The sequence below is a fragment of the Pantherophis guttatus genome, chromosome 1, assembly GCF_059756535.1.
Source record: "Pantherophis guttatus breed Tessera chromosome 1, ASM5975653v1, whole genome shotgun sequence".
Lineage (NCBI taxonomy): Eukaryota > Metazoa > Chordata > Lepidosauria > Squamata > Colubridae > Pantherophis > Pantherophis guttatus.
The window spans coordinates 294,096,920-294,113,752 of record NC_142063.1 but is presented as its reverse complement, the minus strand read 5'-3'; the positions used below and the strand labels follow the sequence as shown (position 1 = coordinate 294,113,752).

Genomic DNA, 16,833 nt, shown 5'->3' with positions numbered 1-16,833 from the left:
CAACTATTCACACCCAGCCCTGCCCCAGCTTTGCCCTCTCTTGTAAAGATTCACTGGTGGTCTACAGCGTCTTTAAAATTCCCTGATGGTTCCATTTATCAAATTAATTGCTGAGATTATGCTTTTTATTTCTTGGAAAAACAAATAAAATAGCCTCTGTGAATACTTCAATCAACATCTGTTTTTATTGACAAATTTATTTATTACTTTCCTGGGGCCTATATGCCACTCCCATCCAACAGGAATGTGAATAGTTTACATTCTCTTTGATAGTAAAAGCATTAAAATACAATAACATTATAAAAACGAAATAATAACATAAAGCGATAACTACCTTGTTTCCCCGAAAATAAGACCCTGTCTTATATTTTTTTTTGAACCCCAAAATAAGTGCTTGGCCTTATTTTCGGGGAGGTCTTATTATTTTGGGGTGCATGGAGCAAGATGAGGCTCCTCTTGCCGTCTTTCCTGATTTCCAGCTCTGCATTTAAATATTTTTGGGGAGGGCTTATTTTCAGGGGGAGGCTTATTTTAGCGCATGCGCTCAAAAGCCCGATTGGGCTTATTATCAGGGGATGTCTTATTTTCGGGGAAACAGGGTATCCAAAAATACTTTTAAAAAACAACAACTGAAGCCTGGCATTCTCTCACCAATTCCAGCAGTTCCCGTAACCTGCATGTTTTACCAGGAAATAAAAGGGAAAAAATGATAAGAAGGACATATATTCTATTGTACCATCTCCTGGCACTGTAATGTTGAACTGTGTGACTAGGGAGATTAGCCCTTCCTCTCCACCTCCTTTGTGGGGAGAGAAACCAATGTGTTAGCCCTTTGAGATAGGCCAGATCAGGAAACAAGACAACACAAGGGTTAGAGGAATGTTACTTTATTTTGTAAAATATATGAACAGAACTGAAAATCTGCTAAACAAGCACAAAATGAAGTTTCTAAAGATTTTCCTCTTCTCTTCTCCTTTCCCAAGACTGAGTTGAAACATTTGTAACACCTCTTGTGCATTTTCTGAGTGATGTTTCTTGTTTTAGGTTCCTTCCCATTTCTGAATATGTGCACCTGAGCTTGCCCTAGGAAGGAGATTATTATTTGATACATTAGTATGTGATAGCATATTGATGTATTTGCATGGTAGACAGGATAGGACATTGTATGTGAAAATGCAGTTTTAATAAATTTATATTTTTCAGCAATGCCAGTTTATCTGATCAGCTGGATAAATTAATTGCTGAAAAGAATATTTTAATAGATTAGAGATGTTTAAAATGTTACACTAAATACAAGGTTAATACATTATGTGTAATAAAGGTATATGTATTCAGCTTAGAGGGAAATTATTAATGCCATTTCGTGGAACTCTGTCAGTGCCTTTATTAATGTCCTGGATGAAATGATTGACAGGATGACTATCAAACTTGCAAATAGCCAGCAATGGTGCCATCACTGGCTATTGGGGGCGAGTCATTGGTCCCCACGGAGAGGGTTAGCAACTTGGGTGTCCTCTTGGACGCGCGGCTGTCTTTAGAAGAGCATATGACGGCTGTGGCCAGGGGGACTTTTTATCAGGTTCGCCTGATCTGCCAGTTGCGTCCCTTTCTGGATTGGGACTCCCTGCACATGGTCACTCATGCCCTATCACTTCCCGACTGGACTACTGCATGCTCTCTACAATGGGCTCCCCTTGAAGAGCATCCGGAGGCTCCAGCTGATCCAAAATGCAGCCGCGCGGGTGATTATGGGAGCGGCAGGGCACTCCCATGTAACACCTCTCCTGCGTGAGCTGCATTGGCTCCCAGTGGTCTTCTGGATGCAATTCAAGGTGTTGATTAACATCTTTAAAGCGCTCCATGGCTTAGGACCTGGGTACTTACAGGACTGCCTTCTGCTACCGACAGCCTCCCACCGGCCAGTATGCTCCCACAGGGCAGGCCTCCTCAGGGTGCCGTCGGTCAGACAATGTCGATTCGCGACCCCCCAGGGGAGAGCCTTCTCAATGGGGGCTCCTGCCCTCTGGAACAAGCTGCCCCCGGAGGTACGGAGGATCCCGGACTTGTGCACCTTCCACCGTGCCCTGAAGACTTTGTTATTCCAGCAAGCCGGGCTAGCCTAATTTTAACGGTTTAAAATTTTAAATTGGATTTTAATGGGATGTTTTTAATTGTGGGCCAAAGCATTTAATCTGGTTTTAAATTGTTTTTAACTTTTATATTTATGTATTTGATCTTGGCTGTTCACTGCCCTGAGTCCTTCGGGAGAAGGGCGGTATATAAATATAATAAATGAATGAATGAATGAATGAATGAATGAATGAATGAATGAATGACACAAAACTAGGAGAGGCTAACATTTTGAAAGAGAAAGAGAAGGTCCCAAAAGATCTAACTAGGCTTCAACAGCTGGTTGATACAACAGGATGAAATCTAAGAAAGAAATGTAAAATGCTACATCTGGGGATAAAAAGAAAATCGAAGGCGCAAGGACTGGAGAGACCTGTCTTGGCAATTGTACAGGTAGTCTTCAGATTATGATGGCAATTGGACTAGGATTGCCATCACTAAGCAATGTGGTTTGTTGTAAGAAATGTCCATCTGGGTTAAGTTCCAAGCAGGAAGAAAGACACTGGGAACATGGAGACTGCTTGGAAGGATGGTTTAATGGTAAAGCAGAACCACCAAGCATGTGTGATTCTGAGTAGCTGACCACATGGAGGATATATATACATATACATATATACAGTCAGGTCCAGAAATATTGGGACATCGACACAATTCTAACATCTTTGGCTCTGTACACCACCACAATGGAGTTGGAATGAAACAAACACAATGTGTGTTAACTGCAGACTGTCAGCTTTAATTTGAGGGTATGTACATCCAACTCAGGTGAACTGTGTAGGACTTACAGCAGTTTGCATATGTGCCTCCCACTTGTTAAGGGACCAAAAGTAATGGGACAGAATAATAATCATAAATCAAACTTTCCCTTCTTAATACTTGGTTGCAAATCCTTTGCAGTCAATCACAGCCTGAAGTCTGGAACGCATAGACATCACCAGAGACTGGGTTTCATCCCTGGTGATGCTCTGTCAGGCCTCTACTGCAACTGTCTTCAGTTCCTGCTTGTTCTTGGGGCATTTTCCCTTCAGTTTTGTCTTCAGCAAGTGAAATGCATGCTCAATGGGATTCAGGTCAGGTGATTGACTTGGCCATTGCATAACATTCCACTTCTGTCCCTTCAAAAACTCTTTGGTTGCTTTTGCAGTATGCTTTGGGTCATTGTCCATCTGCACTGTGAAGCGCCGTCCAATGAGTTCTGCAGCATTTGGCTGAATGTGATCAGATAATATTGCCCGAAACACTTCAGAATTCATCCTGCTGCTTTTGTCAGCAGTCACATCATCAATAAATACAAGAGAACCAGTTCCATTGGCAGCCATACATGCCCACGCCATGACACTACCACCACCATGCTTCACTGATGAGGTGGTATGCTTAGGATCATGAGCAATTCCTTTCCTTCTCCATACTCTTCTCTTCCCATCACTCTGGTACAAGTTGATCTTGGTCTCATCTGTCCATAGGATCTTGTTCCAGAACTGTGAAGGCTTTGTTAGATGTTGTTTGGCAAACTCTAATCTGGCCTTCCTGTTTTTGAGGCTCACCAATGGTTTACATCTTGTAATGAACCCTCTGTATTCACTCTGGTGAAGTCTTCTCTTGATTGTTGACTTCGACACACATACACCTACCTCCTGGAGAATGTTCTTGATCTGGCCAAATGTTGTGAAGGGTGTTTTCTTCACCAGGGAAAGAATTTTTCGGTCATCCACCACACTTGTTTTCCGTGGTCTCCCAGGTCTTTTGGTGTTGCTGAGCTCACCGGTGCATTCCTTCTTTTTGAGAATGTTTCAAACAGTTGTTTTGGCCACGCCTAATGTTCTTGCTATCTCTCTGATGGGTTTGTTTTGTTTCTTCAGCCTAATGATGGCTTGCTTCACTGATAGTGACAGCTCTTTGGATCTCATCTTGAGAGTTGACAGCAACAGATTCCAAATGCAAATAGCACACTTGAAATGAACTCTGGGCCTTTTATCTGCACATTGTAATTGGGGTAATGAGGGAATATCACACACCTGGCCATGGAACAGCTGAGAAGCCAATTGTCCCATTACTTTTGGTCCCTTAACAAGCGGGAGGCACATATACAAACTGCTGTAAATCCTACACGGTTCACCTGAGTTGGATGTACATACCCTCAAATTAAAGCTGACAGTCTGCAGTTAACGCACATTGTGTTTGTTTCATTCCAACTCCATTGTGGTGGTGTATAGAGCCAAAGATGTTAGAATTGTGTCGATGTCCCAATATTTCTGGACCTGACTGTACATACATACATACATGCATACATACATACATACATACATATATATATATTTATGTAAGTTTTCACGGGTATATATGTGTGTACAGTTAATATTTCGGGTTTCTTCCTGTGTAATTGTAAACATATCCTTAAAAGGGTAGTAGCGACGTTTCGACGAAATCGCATTCGTCATCTTCTGGCTGAAGTTCTCGGTTTGGTGCTTATGGGCAAACTGTGTGATCGTAACTGACGTTTTTCTATGAAAAGAGGCAAAGGTGTATTCTGATTAGTCGACAGTGTTGTTGTATTCTGATTGGCTGGTGACGTAGCTGTATTTTGATTGGGTGGAAGCGCTGTTGCTCGGTTGTGGGTTAATGGATAAGTTATGCTGGAAATGGTGGCAACACAGGCATTATGATAAATCTTTGATCTATGGTTTATATTTTGTGTTATTAACACAGGAGGATATTGTAAAATCTCCATTCCCACCCCACTTCAGGGAAAGATTACGGCAAAATCCCCATTTCCTCCCAACCAGCTGGGTCTTGGGAGGCAGAGAATAGATGGGGCGGGGCCAGTCAGAATTTTTACTACCGGTTCTCCGAACTACTCAAATTTTCCACTACCAGTTCTCCAGAACTGGTCAGAACCTGCTGAAACCCACCTCTGATTTATACCCTCTCTTGGGGCCCGCCTTAGAGCTTCCTGTTCCTGTGTAAGGGCAGGTATACCATTGGTTGCTGTAGGGGTCATGTGCAAATCCTAGGAGTTTGTCTGGTTTTTTTGTTTGTTTGTTTGTTTTTTATTTATTTTTATATGCTGCCCCTTCTCCGGAGACTCAGGGCGGCTTACAATGCATTAAGCAATAGCCTTCATACTTTTGTATATTTTATACAAAGTCAGCTTATTGCCCCCACAAACCAGGTCCTCATTTTGCCCAGCTTAGAAAGGATGGAAGGCTGAGTCGACCTTGAGCCTGGTGAGAATTGAACTTGCAGTAATTGCAGGCAGCTGGATGTTAAACTGGTTGAACTGTGGGCTGATGTAATGTCCCTAGGTGATTTCGCAATGCAGTGAGCCCTGCTGTTAAATGGGTAGAGGGCTAATCCTATCATCTCCTGAGGGCCATGTCTTAATCCCATCACTCTGGAACTGAAGGGGGGGATGGGGAGTTGCAGGGAGCTGCTTTGTCTTTAAAAACATGTTTCTCCTTTTCTCATCTCATATAATATTCTGCCTTTTTAATATTTCCTAGAATATTTCATTCTTCTAAGAGGGGTGGGTGTTAACTTTCTTCAGGTTCATGGCATCACATGACTGCATTGCATAGCAGCAATCATGGCAATTCTGGTTACCATCATAAGCAGAACACACATGGGTCTTTCACCAGGAAGCAGCAGGAATCCTATGTAAGGAGGATGGGGCTGCCATGGGGGGTGGGGGAGGTGCAACACAAGGCTTATGCAAGCCATGGAAATTACTGGAGTAACTTGCGACCTTCCCTGCTGGTTTCCCCTTTGACTTATGGGAAGTCAGCAAGGAAGGTCGTAAATGGTGATCAAGTGACCATGTGGCACTACAACCATCCTAAGTGCAAGCTGTTTGCCAAGCACCCAGATCACGGTCATATGACAATGGGGGTGATGTGATGGCCAGAATTTTGAGGAGCAGTTGCAAGTACCACTCCATTCAGCATCACTGTAACTTCAAGAAGTTGCTGAATGAGTGGTCAGTAAGCAAGGACTACCCACATATGAGAAGATCTGGATGTTCCAACCAATCACAGACTGAATATCTAAGCCAACAATGTGATGTAGCTTCTAAATAGCAAATGCTATTTGGGGATGTATTAGCAAGAAATTGGAGAAAGTAGAAAGTAGGAAATAATTATCCCACTCTTTTTTGCCTTGGTCAGAACCCACTTGGAATACCATATTCTGTTCTAAGCACCACAAAGGTGTTGGTTACCACCTTTAAAGCGCTCCATGGTTTAGGGCCTGGATACTTACAGGACCGCCTGCTGCCACTGACAGCCTCCCACCGACCGATACGCTCCCACAGACAGGGCCTCCTCAGGGTGCCGTCGGCCAAACAATGTCGACTGGCGACTCCCAGGGGGAGAGCCTTCTCTGTGCGGGCTCCTGCCCTATGGAACGAATAGCCCCCAGACATACGAAGGATCCTCGACTTCCGTGCCTTCCATTGTGCGCTGAAGACCCTGTTATTCCAACAAGCCGGTCTGATGGGACAATAATTTTAATCGGGTTTTAAATATGGGTTTTTAATATGGTTTTATAAGGGTTTTAGAATGGGAATTTTAAATTCGGCCAAAATTGAATTATTTTAATATGGTTTTTAAACTTGTCTTGTATATTGTTTTATTATGGCTGTTCACCGCCTTGAGTCCTTCGGGAGAAGGGTGGTATAGAAATATAATGAAATAAATAAATAAATAAATAAACAAACAATAAATAATAATAATAGTAGCAGTACTAGTAGTAACAACAATAATAATAACAATAATATATTATTATATTATATTATATTATATTATATTATTATATTATTATATTATTATATTATATTATAATATTATATTATATTATATTAATTATTATATTATATTATATTATATTATATTATATTATATTATATTATATTATTATATTATATTATATTATATTATATTATATTATATTATATTATATTATATTATATTATAATATTATATTATATTATATTATATTATATTATAATATTATATTATATATTATTATATTATATTATATTATATTAATTATTATATTATATTAATTATATTATATTAATTATATTATATTATATTATATTATATTATATTATATTATATTATATTATATTAATTATATTATATTATATTATATTATATTATATTATATTTGTCACTTAGAACACAACATGCCAGATATCACAGTTGTCGAAAATCGAAATGTACAATTTATTGACAATTTATTGGTACCAGGAGATGCCAGAGTCGAAGAAAAAGAACTGGAAAAAATTATGAAATATCGTGACCTGGCCATTGAAACTACACGGCTATGGATGAAACATGTAACAGTGATACCCATTGTCATCGGGAGACTTGGTACTATGTCCAAGAATTTTATAAGATACATCAACGAATTGCAGCTTCCTGCAATAACACCAGCGGAACTGCGAAAAACTGTGCTACTTGGAACATCGTACATCTTAAGAAGGTATTTGGTTGATACCTAGGATGCTGGCAGCAACCCGTATCAATCAATCATTAGCACCAGTCAATGGTATTTGTGATGCATTTTTTGAATGTTCAGTTGACTGTTTCATATTTAATGAATAATAATAATAATAATGAAGAAGAAGAAGAAGAAGAAGAAGAAGAAGAAGAAGAAGAAGAAGAAGAAGAAGAAGAAGAAGAAGAAGAAGAAGAAGAAGAAGAAGAAGAAGAAGAAGAAGAAGAAGAAGAAGAGCAGTGATGAAATCCAAATTTTGTTACTACTGGTTCTGTGGGTATGGCTTAGTGGGCGTGGCAGGGGAAGGATCCTGCCACCCCAGTCTGAGGCCAGCCAGAGGTGGTATTTGCCGGTTCTCCGAACTACTCAAAATTTCCGCTACTGGTTCTCCAGAACCTGTCAGAACCTGCTGGATTTCACCCCTGACTTGGAGCCAATTTAGAACACGGCTACCAAGCTGATAAGGCAGCTGGTCACATTTAGTCTGCAGAAGAGAAAACTGAGCAGAGATTCGATAGCAGTCTTCAATATTTAGCGTTATTTTAAATTACAGCTTTCCTTTTCCTTCTCTGAACTAAAAAACGCATGATATGGATTAAGAGCTGCAAAGCTGCCTAACGTTGAAATACATCTCGAAATATTGCACAGCGAAATCTTGACAAGGCAAGAAGGGAAACCTTCGCTTTCTTACATTTACCTTCTTCTGATTGGCCAGAGCTGCCACCGGTGATCGCCTTGACTTCTCTGTCACATCGGCCCTTGAGACCCAGATCTCCGGCAGCGACTGAGCTTTTTTTTTTTCCCCTCTCTGCACCACGTGGGGGCGCTGTGCTCTGCTCCGTGACCGCTAAACTCCGGAAGACGGCGCTCCTTTTACCTCTTTAACACTGTTGTAGAATTTTTCTCTCCCGCTCGTGCGGCAGGAAGAGGCGGAGATTGAAGGGAGGGAGCCACGTTTCAATAACAAGCCTCCCTATTAGTGGTAATTCTTGAGTTTACCCAATAGGAGAACCCTTTGCTCGAATGTGGGCCGTCTAAAAACGCCATCTTACTTCTTGTTCAGAGTGCTGAGCTGTACGTTCCCGGTCCGAGCGCGAGGGACCCAGCTATGCCGCTTTACCAGACCTGGGAGGAATTCACTCGCGCCGCGGAGAAACTCTACTTGTCCGACCCACTGAAGGTACTTGGGCGTGGAGGAGAAGTCGGCGGGAATTCGCTCAAAGGTTGAGCAGAAGGAAGAGGGGTTGGTGGGTGTCTTGAGTCTCGACTTGCATGGTTTGTGGGGAGGGGGGGCATTTGTTACCATTTTAATGTAAACCACTAGACCAGTTTTCCAACTCTGGTGGTGCCGAAGTAGCAATAATTGCTGGCTTTTCTGTAGTTGGCAACTATAAAAAAGCTTTAATTTCGCTCAGAGTGGAAAGATATTAATCAGAAGTTTGGATTTTATTTTTATTTATTTTTTTGCCATGTATTGAATTTGTGACAGTTGAGTGTATTGCAAATGTACGCATCTCTCTCTCTCTCTCATGTTTCCTGGCAGGACTAAATTCGGAAGTAACTCTTTATTCTGGTATAAAATGTTCCCTTTTATTTGTATCCATTTCATGCATTCATAATCATGTTTATACTTATATCTGTTATCTAATACATGCTTGACAAAGTGAAAATAAATGTATGTAGGTATGTATGTATGTTATAGTAAAGATAGGAAGTCTTCTGAACTTCTAGTGTTTTGGGTATTTGAATATCAATATTTCACTATTGAATGAACATACTCTCTTTGGTAGCAGCTGTTGCAGAGAGTTGTACAAAACCTCCTAGGCAACCAGCTCCTGTATGGTTATGCAGTATTGTGTAAAGGAGAACCATTTGTTGGTTTTGTTCATTTCAAGTGTGCCTTGGTTGGGAACTCTCATCAGATGAAAAAGCGCTAAAGGTTAAAATGCTGTGTGTAACTGGCGTTAAAGCAGATTTGTAAATAGCCGTGTTTTTTTTAACTTGTGGAAGTGTACATTGATGCTATTTTATTTTTTTATAAAATGATTTTTTGTGTCATTTCAGGTCCGAGTTGTACTCAAGTACCGACATTGTGATGGGAATCTGTGTATTAAAGTAACAGATGATGTTGTTGTAAGTAAAACCTAGGTGATATGATTTACAATTTTAAATTCTCAGAGTCCAAATTTTCAATATTGTTTTAACAGAAAAATTGGTTGATGTATCAGCTGATTTACTGAATACTTCTCAAAGAAGCAGTTGTATAAACTTAGAGGCATTCAAATCATTTTTATAAGATGCGGTGTTTTTAGAGTTAGTGCTTTGGCATTTTAAAATTCTAAAGCAGTATCTCAGAATAAATGTGAATTTTTAGAATCTTAATACCCAGAGTTATGTATGGTGCGCGGCCATAAAAATCTTTTAAATAAGTATATAAATAAAAAAGCATTTACCTACTGTTTCACACATAATCAAATGTCTTAGGCCCAGTACTCTTCAACAGCTTCATAAATTATTTAGATGAGGAGGTAGAAGAGAAACTCATCAAATTTTCAGACAACACCAAGCTGGCGGGAATAGCCAACACCACAGAAGATAGGCTCAAAATCTAGATGGATTTTGACAGACTTGAATATTGGGCCCTATCCAACAAAATGAAATTCAGTGTAAGATTCTACACTTAGGCAACAAAAGCCAAATGCCAGGTATCAAATAGGTGGTAACTGGCTCAACAGTAGTAACCTGAGAGGGATCTTGGTGTCCTAGTGGACAATTACTTAAATATGAATCAGCGATGTGCTTCAGCCAACAAACATATAAACATATTAACATATAAAAAAGATGTTGAGATTCTAGAAAGAGTCCATAGAAGAGCAACAAAGATGATTAAAAGATTGGAGTCTAAAACATGAACAGTTGCAGGAATTGAGTATGTCCAGTTTAATAAAAAGGATTAGGAGTGACATGATAGTAGTATCCCAATATCTAAGGGGCTGCCACAAATAAGAGGGAGTTAATATATTCTCCAAAGCACTTGAAGACACAACAAAAAGCAGTGGATGGAAACTAATCAAGGAAGGAGCCAGCCTAGAAATAATGAGAAATTTCCTAACAAAACAATCAGTCAGTGGAATGACTTGCCTTCAGAAGCGGTGGGTGTTCTATTGCTGGAGGTTTTTAAGAAGAGATTGGACATCCATTTGTCTGAAATAATATAGGTTCTCCGGCTTGAGCAGTGGGTTGGACTAGAAGACCTCTAAGGTTCCTTTCTGTTACTTATTAGGGAAGTGCAATCTTTGTATATATTTCATATATATTTTTAAACTGCTGAGAACATTCGTCTTTTAGATATCCTGATTAGAAGTAGCTGATTCTGCTTAAACTTTGCACTAAAGAACAATTTTTAATTAGATAGTCCTCAATTTACTACCAGAACTGAGCCCAACATTTCTGTTGCTAAGTTAAACATTAAGTGAATGTTGCCCCATTTTACGACCTTTCTTGCCATAGTAGTTAAGTGAATCACTGCAGTTAAAATAGTAACACAGTTATTAAGTGAATCTGGCTTTCCCAGTGATTTTGCTTGTCAGAAGTTCGCAAAAGGGGATCACATAACTATAACAAAATAATCTGATCCTGAGCAATTGCACTTCCTTTTTATATATTTTGTCCTCGTAATCACTGCTTCTCCTTTGTTAGGTCTTTCTGTCATAGCAGTTTATCTGCATTGTAAAACTATATTGCAACAGCTGTTTTATGTCCTCATGATATGAGAATAAAGAGCAAGTTATGTGTTTTAGACTTTTAAAAATGTTTGATTATGTGCCAATGTTAGATTGGATAGATAGATAATCAATGTTATCTATAGGTGATCACATGGATTGACCTCTCCTCTAATCTGACTCCAGCCTGGCCCTTCAGGTCTCCCAACAGTGCACCTATTGCTGTAGTAATCAAGGGCACTCACCTTGCTCTTGGTTATTTCCTCCCCCTTTTTTTCCCTAATGTTACGTACATCTGAACAGAGCAGTCTGCATAATGTATGCAAAATATGATTACTTGAACAATTTGTTCAAATGTCATTTGTGCCTTGAGTGAGAACTATGATCATGGCATCTGAATATCTTTTCCAAGATTTTCATAACCACCTTACCAAATTCTACTCTGTTGACAGCTGGCCCTTTTATTGTTGATCATTGATTCTGAGAAGCAGAAGCTATCTACCATATCACTGACTTTGTTGTCAATTCTAAGGCTGATTGCTCTCCCTGTTATCATTCATTTGGTCTTTATATTTAATTGTAGGCCCATTTTTTCATTGTGCTCATTGACTTCTATTAGTAGAACTTCCAGATCACTTACATCTATCAGACTAATGACATCAGCATTAGTGCAGGTTATTGATATTTCTTCCTATAATTTTAGTTACTCATCTTCTTCCAGTCCGGCCTCACTCAATATATTTTCCACATGTAGGTTGAATAAATAAGGAGAGAATATATAGCTTTGTCTCATTCCTTTGCAACTGTAAACAAGTTTTTAATTCTGTATAGACCAGTGTTGGCAAACCTTTTCGGCATCGTGTGCTGAAATGGGAGCACATGCATGCTGGGGAGCGCCAAAACCGGAAGAGCAGTTCTCCGGCACGCTTGTGTGTGCTAGAAACCTGAAGAGCAACGGATAACGGCTGGTGTGCCCGGAGAGATGGCTCTGCTTTCCACTTCCAGCACACATGCCATAGGTTCACCATCACTGGTATAGACTGTGGCTTTCCTTCCTGTGTCATATAAAGTATGGGCTTTGTATGAAGAAGTTGAGGTGTTTTTGGATTCTCATTTTCCTAAGGACATTCCATAACATAACGTGGTTGACATAATTGAAAGCCTTTCTATAATCAGTAAAGCATATATTGACTTAGTTTTGGTATTGTTTGGCTTTTTCAGTTAACCAGAATGCATCAGCGATGATGTCTATTCTTCCTGTCTATTCTTTTCTAAAACCAGCTTCATCATTCCACATTTCTATGGCTATAATCTGCAGAGAAAGTGAGAAAATGCTAACATGTGATATTGTATGATAATTTGCACATTCTGTTAAGTCTTCTTTGATTGTGGTATTTAGACTAAGCTCCAATAGGGTTGTGTCAGTCTCCAGGTTTGCTGGTATAGTTGAGTTAGAACTGATTTGTCTTCTGTTGCTTGTCACATTTCTGTAGCCTTCTCATTTAGTAATGACCAGTGTGCTCATCTAATTTCATTTGGTTGTACTAAGAATTCATGTGAACAGGGAATATCTTCTTAAATTTCTTGGTTGTCTTAAATATGTACAGAATTTCAGTACTGTACACAGTAATCCCCAAATTGACAGTCGTAATTTGAGCTTGACAATCAAAGTTATAAATTGAGATAATCAGAAAGTGGGTCACCATGTGACCAGAACCAATTCTACAATCTTTTTCATGGTGGCTGTTATGGAAACTGTGCAGTCATTAAGCAAATGCTGCAGTTGTTCATGGTTTGCTATGGACCAGTTTTTGCTGGAAACAGGAAGTAAATACTGGTTTCCAGCAAAACTGTTGAAAATCGTAATCATATGACCATTGGACATTGCAAACGTCTGTAAATGTGGGCTGCTCAAAATGTGATCATGTGGGGAGATGATGTTGGAACTGTGCCATAAATAGCTTTTTTGGGGGGTTGATGTCTGTGAGAACTTCAAATGGTTAAGTGACCAGTTGTAAATCAAGGACTTCCTGTATTTCTTCTGTATGTTTGACTTCTCTGAATCTGTTACTACTCATCTATTAACCTTGAGCATATCAGTTTGAGATTGGAATCTCCTGAGTTTGAGGATCTTTTGGAAGACTTTTCTTATTTATTCCATTACTGTTTAAATCTTTAGTATCTTTATAGATGTCATTTGTAATATGGTTTCTTGTTTTTTAAAACAATAGTTCTCTGAAATTGTTAAATATGTTCTTGAAATCTTTGATATTCTTGGCTTTAACTTTGCTTCTTCGCTTCTGTCATTGTGATATCAATTTTTATTTCTTCTGTTTCTTGGTTCTTGACAATTTCTTTTCACATTAACTTATTTATTTCATTTTGTTTATCATATTTAAGACCCATTTCCATCACAGAGGGATTCTGGGTGGTGTACAATAAGATTTAATTCCACAGTTCCTCTGGTTGTCAAGTCATTGAGTTCAGGTTTTAAAATGAATCCTGATGTTCTTAAAAATGCTGGGTATATTTTTAAGACCACACTATAGAAAGTGATTGGCTTTATTCATTTAGCATGTTGAATGCAGTTGAACCTGAGAGCTTATCACATAGCACTGGATCATCAAATCACTTTTTATTGTTTATCCAGGTGGTTTTTATTTTTGACAAAATAGAGGAGTTCTTTTATCATTGCTTTTTCCAGCATAGTATTGAAATGGTGCCTTTGCTAAATTGTTCTTCCTACATTACTGTTCTTCCTACATTGCTGTTGCCCAAAAAAGGTGCCTCTTTGGGGCAGCGGGGGGTGGGGGTGTGTGGAAGATCTTAATGTCATGGGTGATCCTGCTGGGAAAATGTAGTCTTAACATAATCCTGGCATTCTTTGTGTATCCCTCCCAGAAACATTCCCTCACTGCCACAATGAAGTAGCATAGCAGGACTGTGTGTGTGTGTTTAAAAATATGTTCAGATAAATCCTGATTAGTCTTTTCTCTGTGCTTTTTTTCTTTCAGTGTCTACTCTATAGGACAGATCAGGCTCAAGATGTAAAGAAAATTGAGAAATTCCACAGTCAATTAATGCGACTGATGGTAGCCAAAGAATCCCGCAGTGTTGCCATGGAAACAGACTGAATATCTGGAAATAAAATGAATGTTCTAGTCACGTATCACAGGAGGAATGTATCTGTTGGATTTGGGCATATTTGGAATGGACACACGATGGCATCAAGTGGACTATTAAAATTGAGTTTTGTAAGGATTTGGGGGCTCCACTTCAGAGTGGCTGGTAGACTATATGCTTTCATTGAAAGCTTCTATTTATTTTTCTTTCAATTTGAGTGAGGAAATATATATATGTTCTTTCCTGGAATTCTTAAAGGTTAAAGTATACTCAGTCAGATTTATAACTTCCTTTCTTAAATCTTTAGGACATTGCCTAAAAATGGAAGGAGTACTCTGGTGGGTTGAAGAATGCTGTTATATAGAAAGGGGGTTGTGGAATTTTATGTTCTGTTAAATTAGCGATGTATAATCTTTATATATTGATGTATTATTTAGTTGGCAAATAACATCTGATAAAATGTTCTGGAAAAACAAGGATGCTTGCGAATCAATTCAAATGTCTAGACTTAAAGATTCAGAACTGATTCTTGCTTCATAACCATATAAACTGAAATACATGTTCCGTTGGTTAACAGCCAATGCTAAAAACAGCTATTTCTACTGTATTTAAGATTCTGGCAAAGACACGGTCGGTGAGATGGGCAGCATACAAGTTTGATGAATAAATACCATGTTTCCCTGAAAATTAGACCCTGTCTTATATCTTTTGCCACCAAAAAAGGCACCAGGTCTTATTTTCGGGGGGGGGGGGAAGAGTGGTGTCATCCACTGACTCACCTCATTTATGCACGTCACCCCCAGCCTCTTTTTCGCTATCAGAGCCCTTCAGGAACTTCGGCCAGCAAGGCTTTCCTGAAGGCCTCTGCAGCCGATAATAGAGTTCCGGATTGATCTGGAGCTCTGTAATCAGCTACAGAGGCTTTCAGGAAAGCCTTGCCAGCTGCAGAAGAAATGGGCCGAGGTGTGCGAGGCCTGGCTGCAACTGTCCAAAGGTAAGCAGTAGGACAGCTCCACCCCCCCATCCCCTAGCTTAATTAACCCTACCTTAATTTTTACCTGTGCACCCTGGAGTGGGCGTGGTTTTAATTAGGGCTTATTTTGGGCTCACATGTAAAAATCAAGCTAGGACTTACTTTCTGAGTAGTTCGTATTTTCGGGGAAACACGGTAGTTCAAATTGACTTTGATTTTGAACGATAGAAAGGAATAAAGATGTGCAGAACATTTGATCTTCAACTGCTCCAGATATAAAATTTCAGGAGTCATCCTGCTCCTAGTACAAAACTGAAACACTTCTGCAATGCTTGAAACACCTGTGTTTCACATTTGAATGAGACATTTTGCAAAATATGTTAAAATGGTTTAATGTTTACTTGTAGAAACACCTGAGGCATATGGATAGAGTTATGTGTAGAACTTTTAAATAACTGCTACAGAAACAAGGCCTTCAAGTGTCTTATAATTTCTTTTCATATGAAGTTCTCACTTTCAAATGCTAAATTAAGTAGCGGTCTATACATGGGATTATGTATTATTAAATACAGTTGATGACAAAAGCTTCACAATCATACAAAGTATAAAATGTTAGGCACAGCTTGCCAATAATAAAATTAATCTTAGATTGTTTTTCTGAAACTAGGAAATATTCACAAAGAAAATAATGCTCCAATATTTTACTATAGAGTTATCAGCTTCTCTAGGGAATTGCAATGATCAGAGATGTGCAAAGCTTACTGTTCCAGAGATGAAATGTTTTAGGAAATAAGGAAATTTTTAAAATTTGAATTATCAATCCAGCTATTTTTGTGGTGCATTTCTCTGAATTGTTGCTTTGAATATACAGTAGGAAGTTATATAGAGACATCAGAACTAATGTTTCTCATAACTTTATACTATTGGTTTAATTACTTTGAAGACCATCATTGCATGGGAAAGGGTTTAGTTTATTATATTCATAACAATATGATTATATTGTTATAAGAAACTGTTTCTCACTCTACTTGAGCTAGTTGGCTGTGAAATCCGTTTTGTAATTTCAGAACATGTAAATAAGTGAGCCCCTGTGGTGTTTTCTTTAACTAAAATATGCTGTTATAAGCTTATGAAGAAATATAATCTAGAAAAGCACTCTTCATACTTGAACTAATAAACTGCCCTTTAGAAACTAAATTCAAATTGGAAAACGAGCAGGAAGATACTAGTTTCAATTACTTTTTCCATTTGGGAAAAAAATGTCATAGCTTGAGTGGTCAAAAGTATTTCTTAACTACCGTAGTTTGTTTTACTATTTAAATACTGAACTAATTTAAAAAACTTACAGTAAGTGGAACCTGCAGTATGTAATGCTTCTAATTGGTATCA

General features: G+C 38.7%; 1 protein-coding gene and 1 long non-coding RNA gene across 2 annotated transcripts; one reads left to right on the top strand and one right to left on the bottom strand.

The window, feature by feature from the left end:
* Positions 1-871: 871 nt before the first annotated feature.
* On the bottom strand, positions 872-8,547 carry LOC117671763 (uncharacterized). The gene is made up of 2 exons (XR_004592996.3): positions 8,324-8,547; positions 872-1,083 (listed from the first exon to the last, which is right to left on the bottom strand). It is a non-coding gene; the product is annotated as an uncharacterized LOC117671763 (long non-coding RNA).
* A 22-nt stretch (positions 8,548-8,569) lies between these two features.
* Positions 8,570-14,947, top strand: SRP9 (signal recognition particle 9). Its single transcript, XM_034427927.2, has 3 exons — positions 8,570-8,806; positions 9,691-9,759; positions 14,363-14,947. Exons 1-3 carry the CDS (start codon positions 8,735-8,737, stop codon positions 14,480-14,482), a joined length of 261 nt encoding a protein of 86 aa, XP_034283818.1. The 5' UTR covers positions 8,570-8,734; the 3' UTR covers positions 14,483-14,947.
* Positions 14,948-16,833: the final 1,886 nt, after the last annotated feature.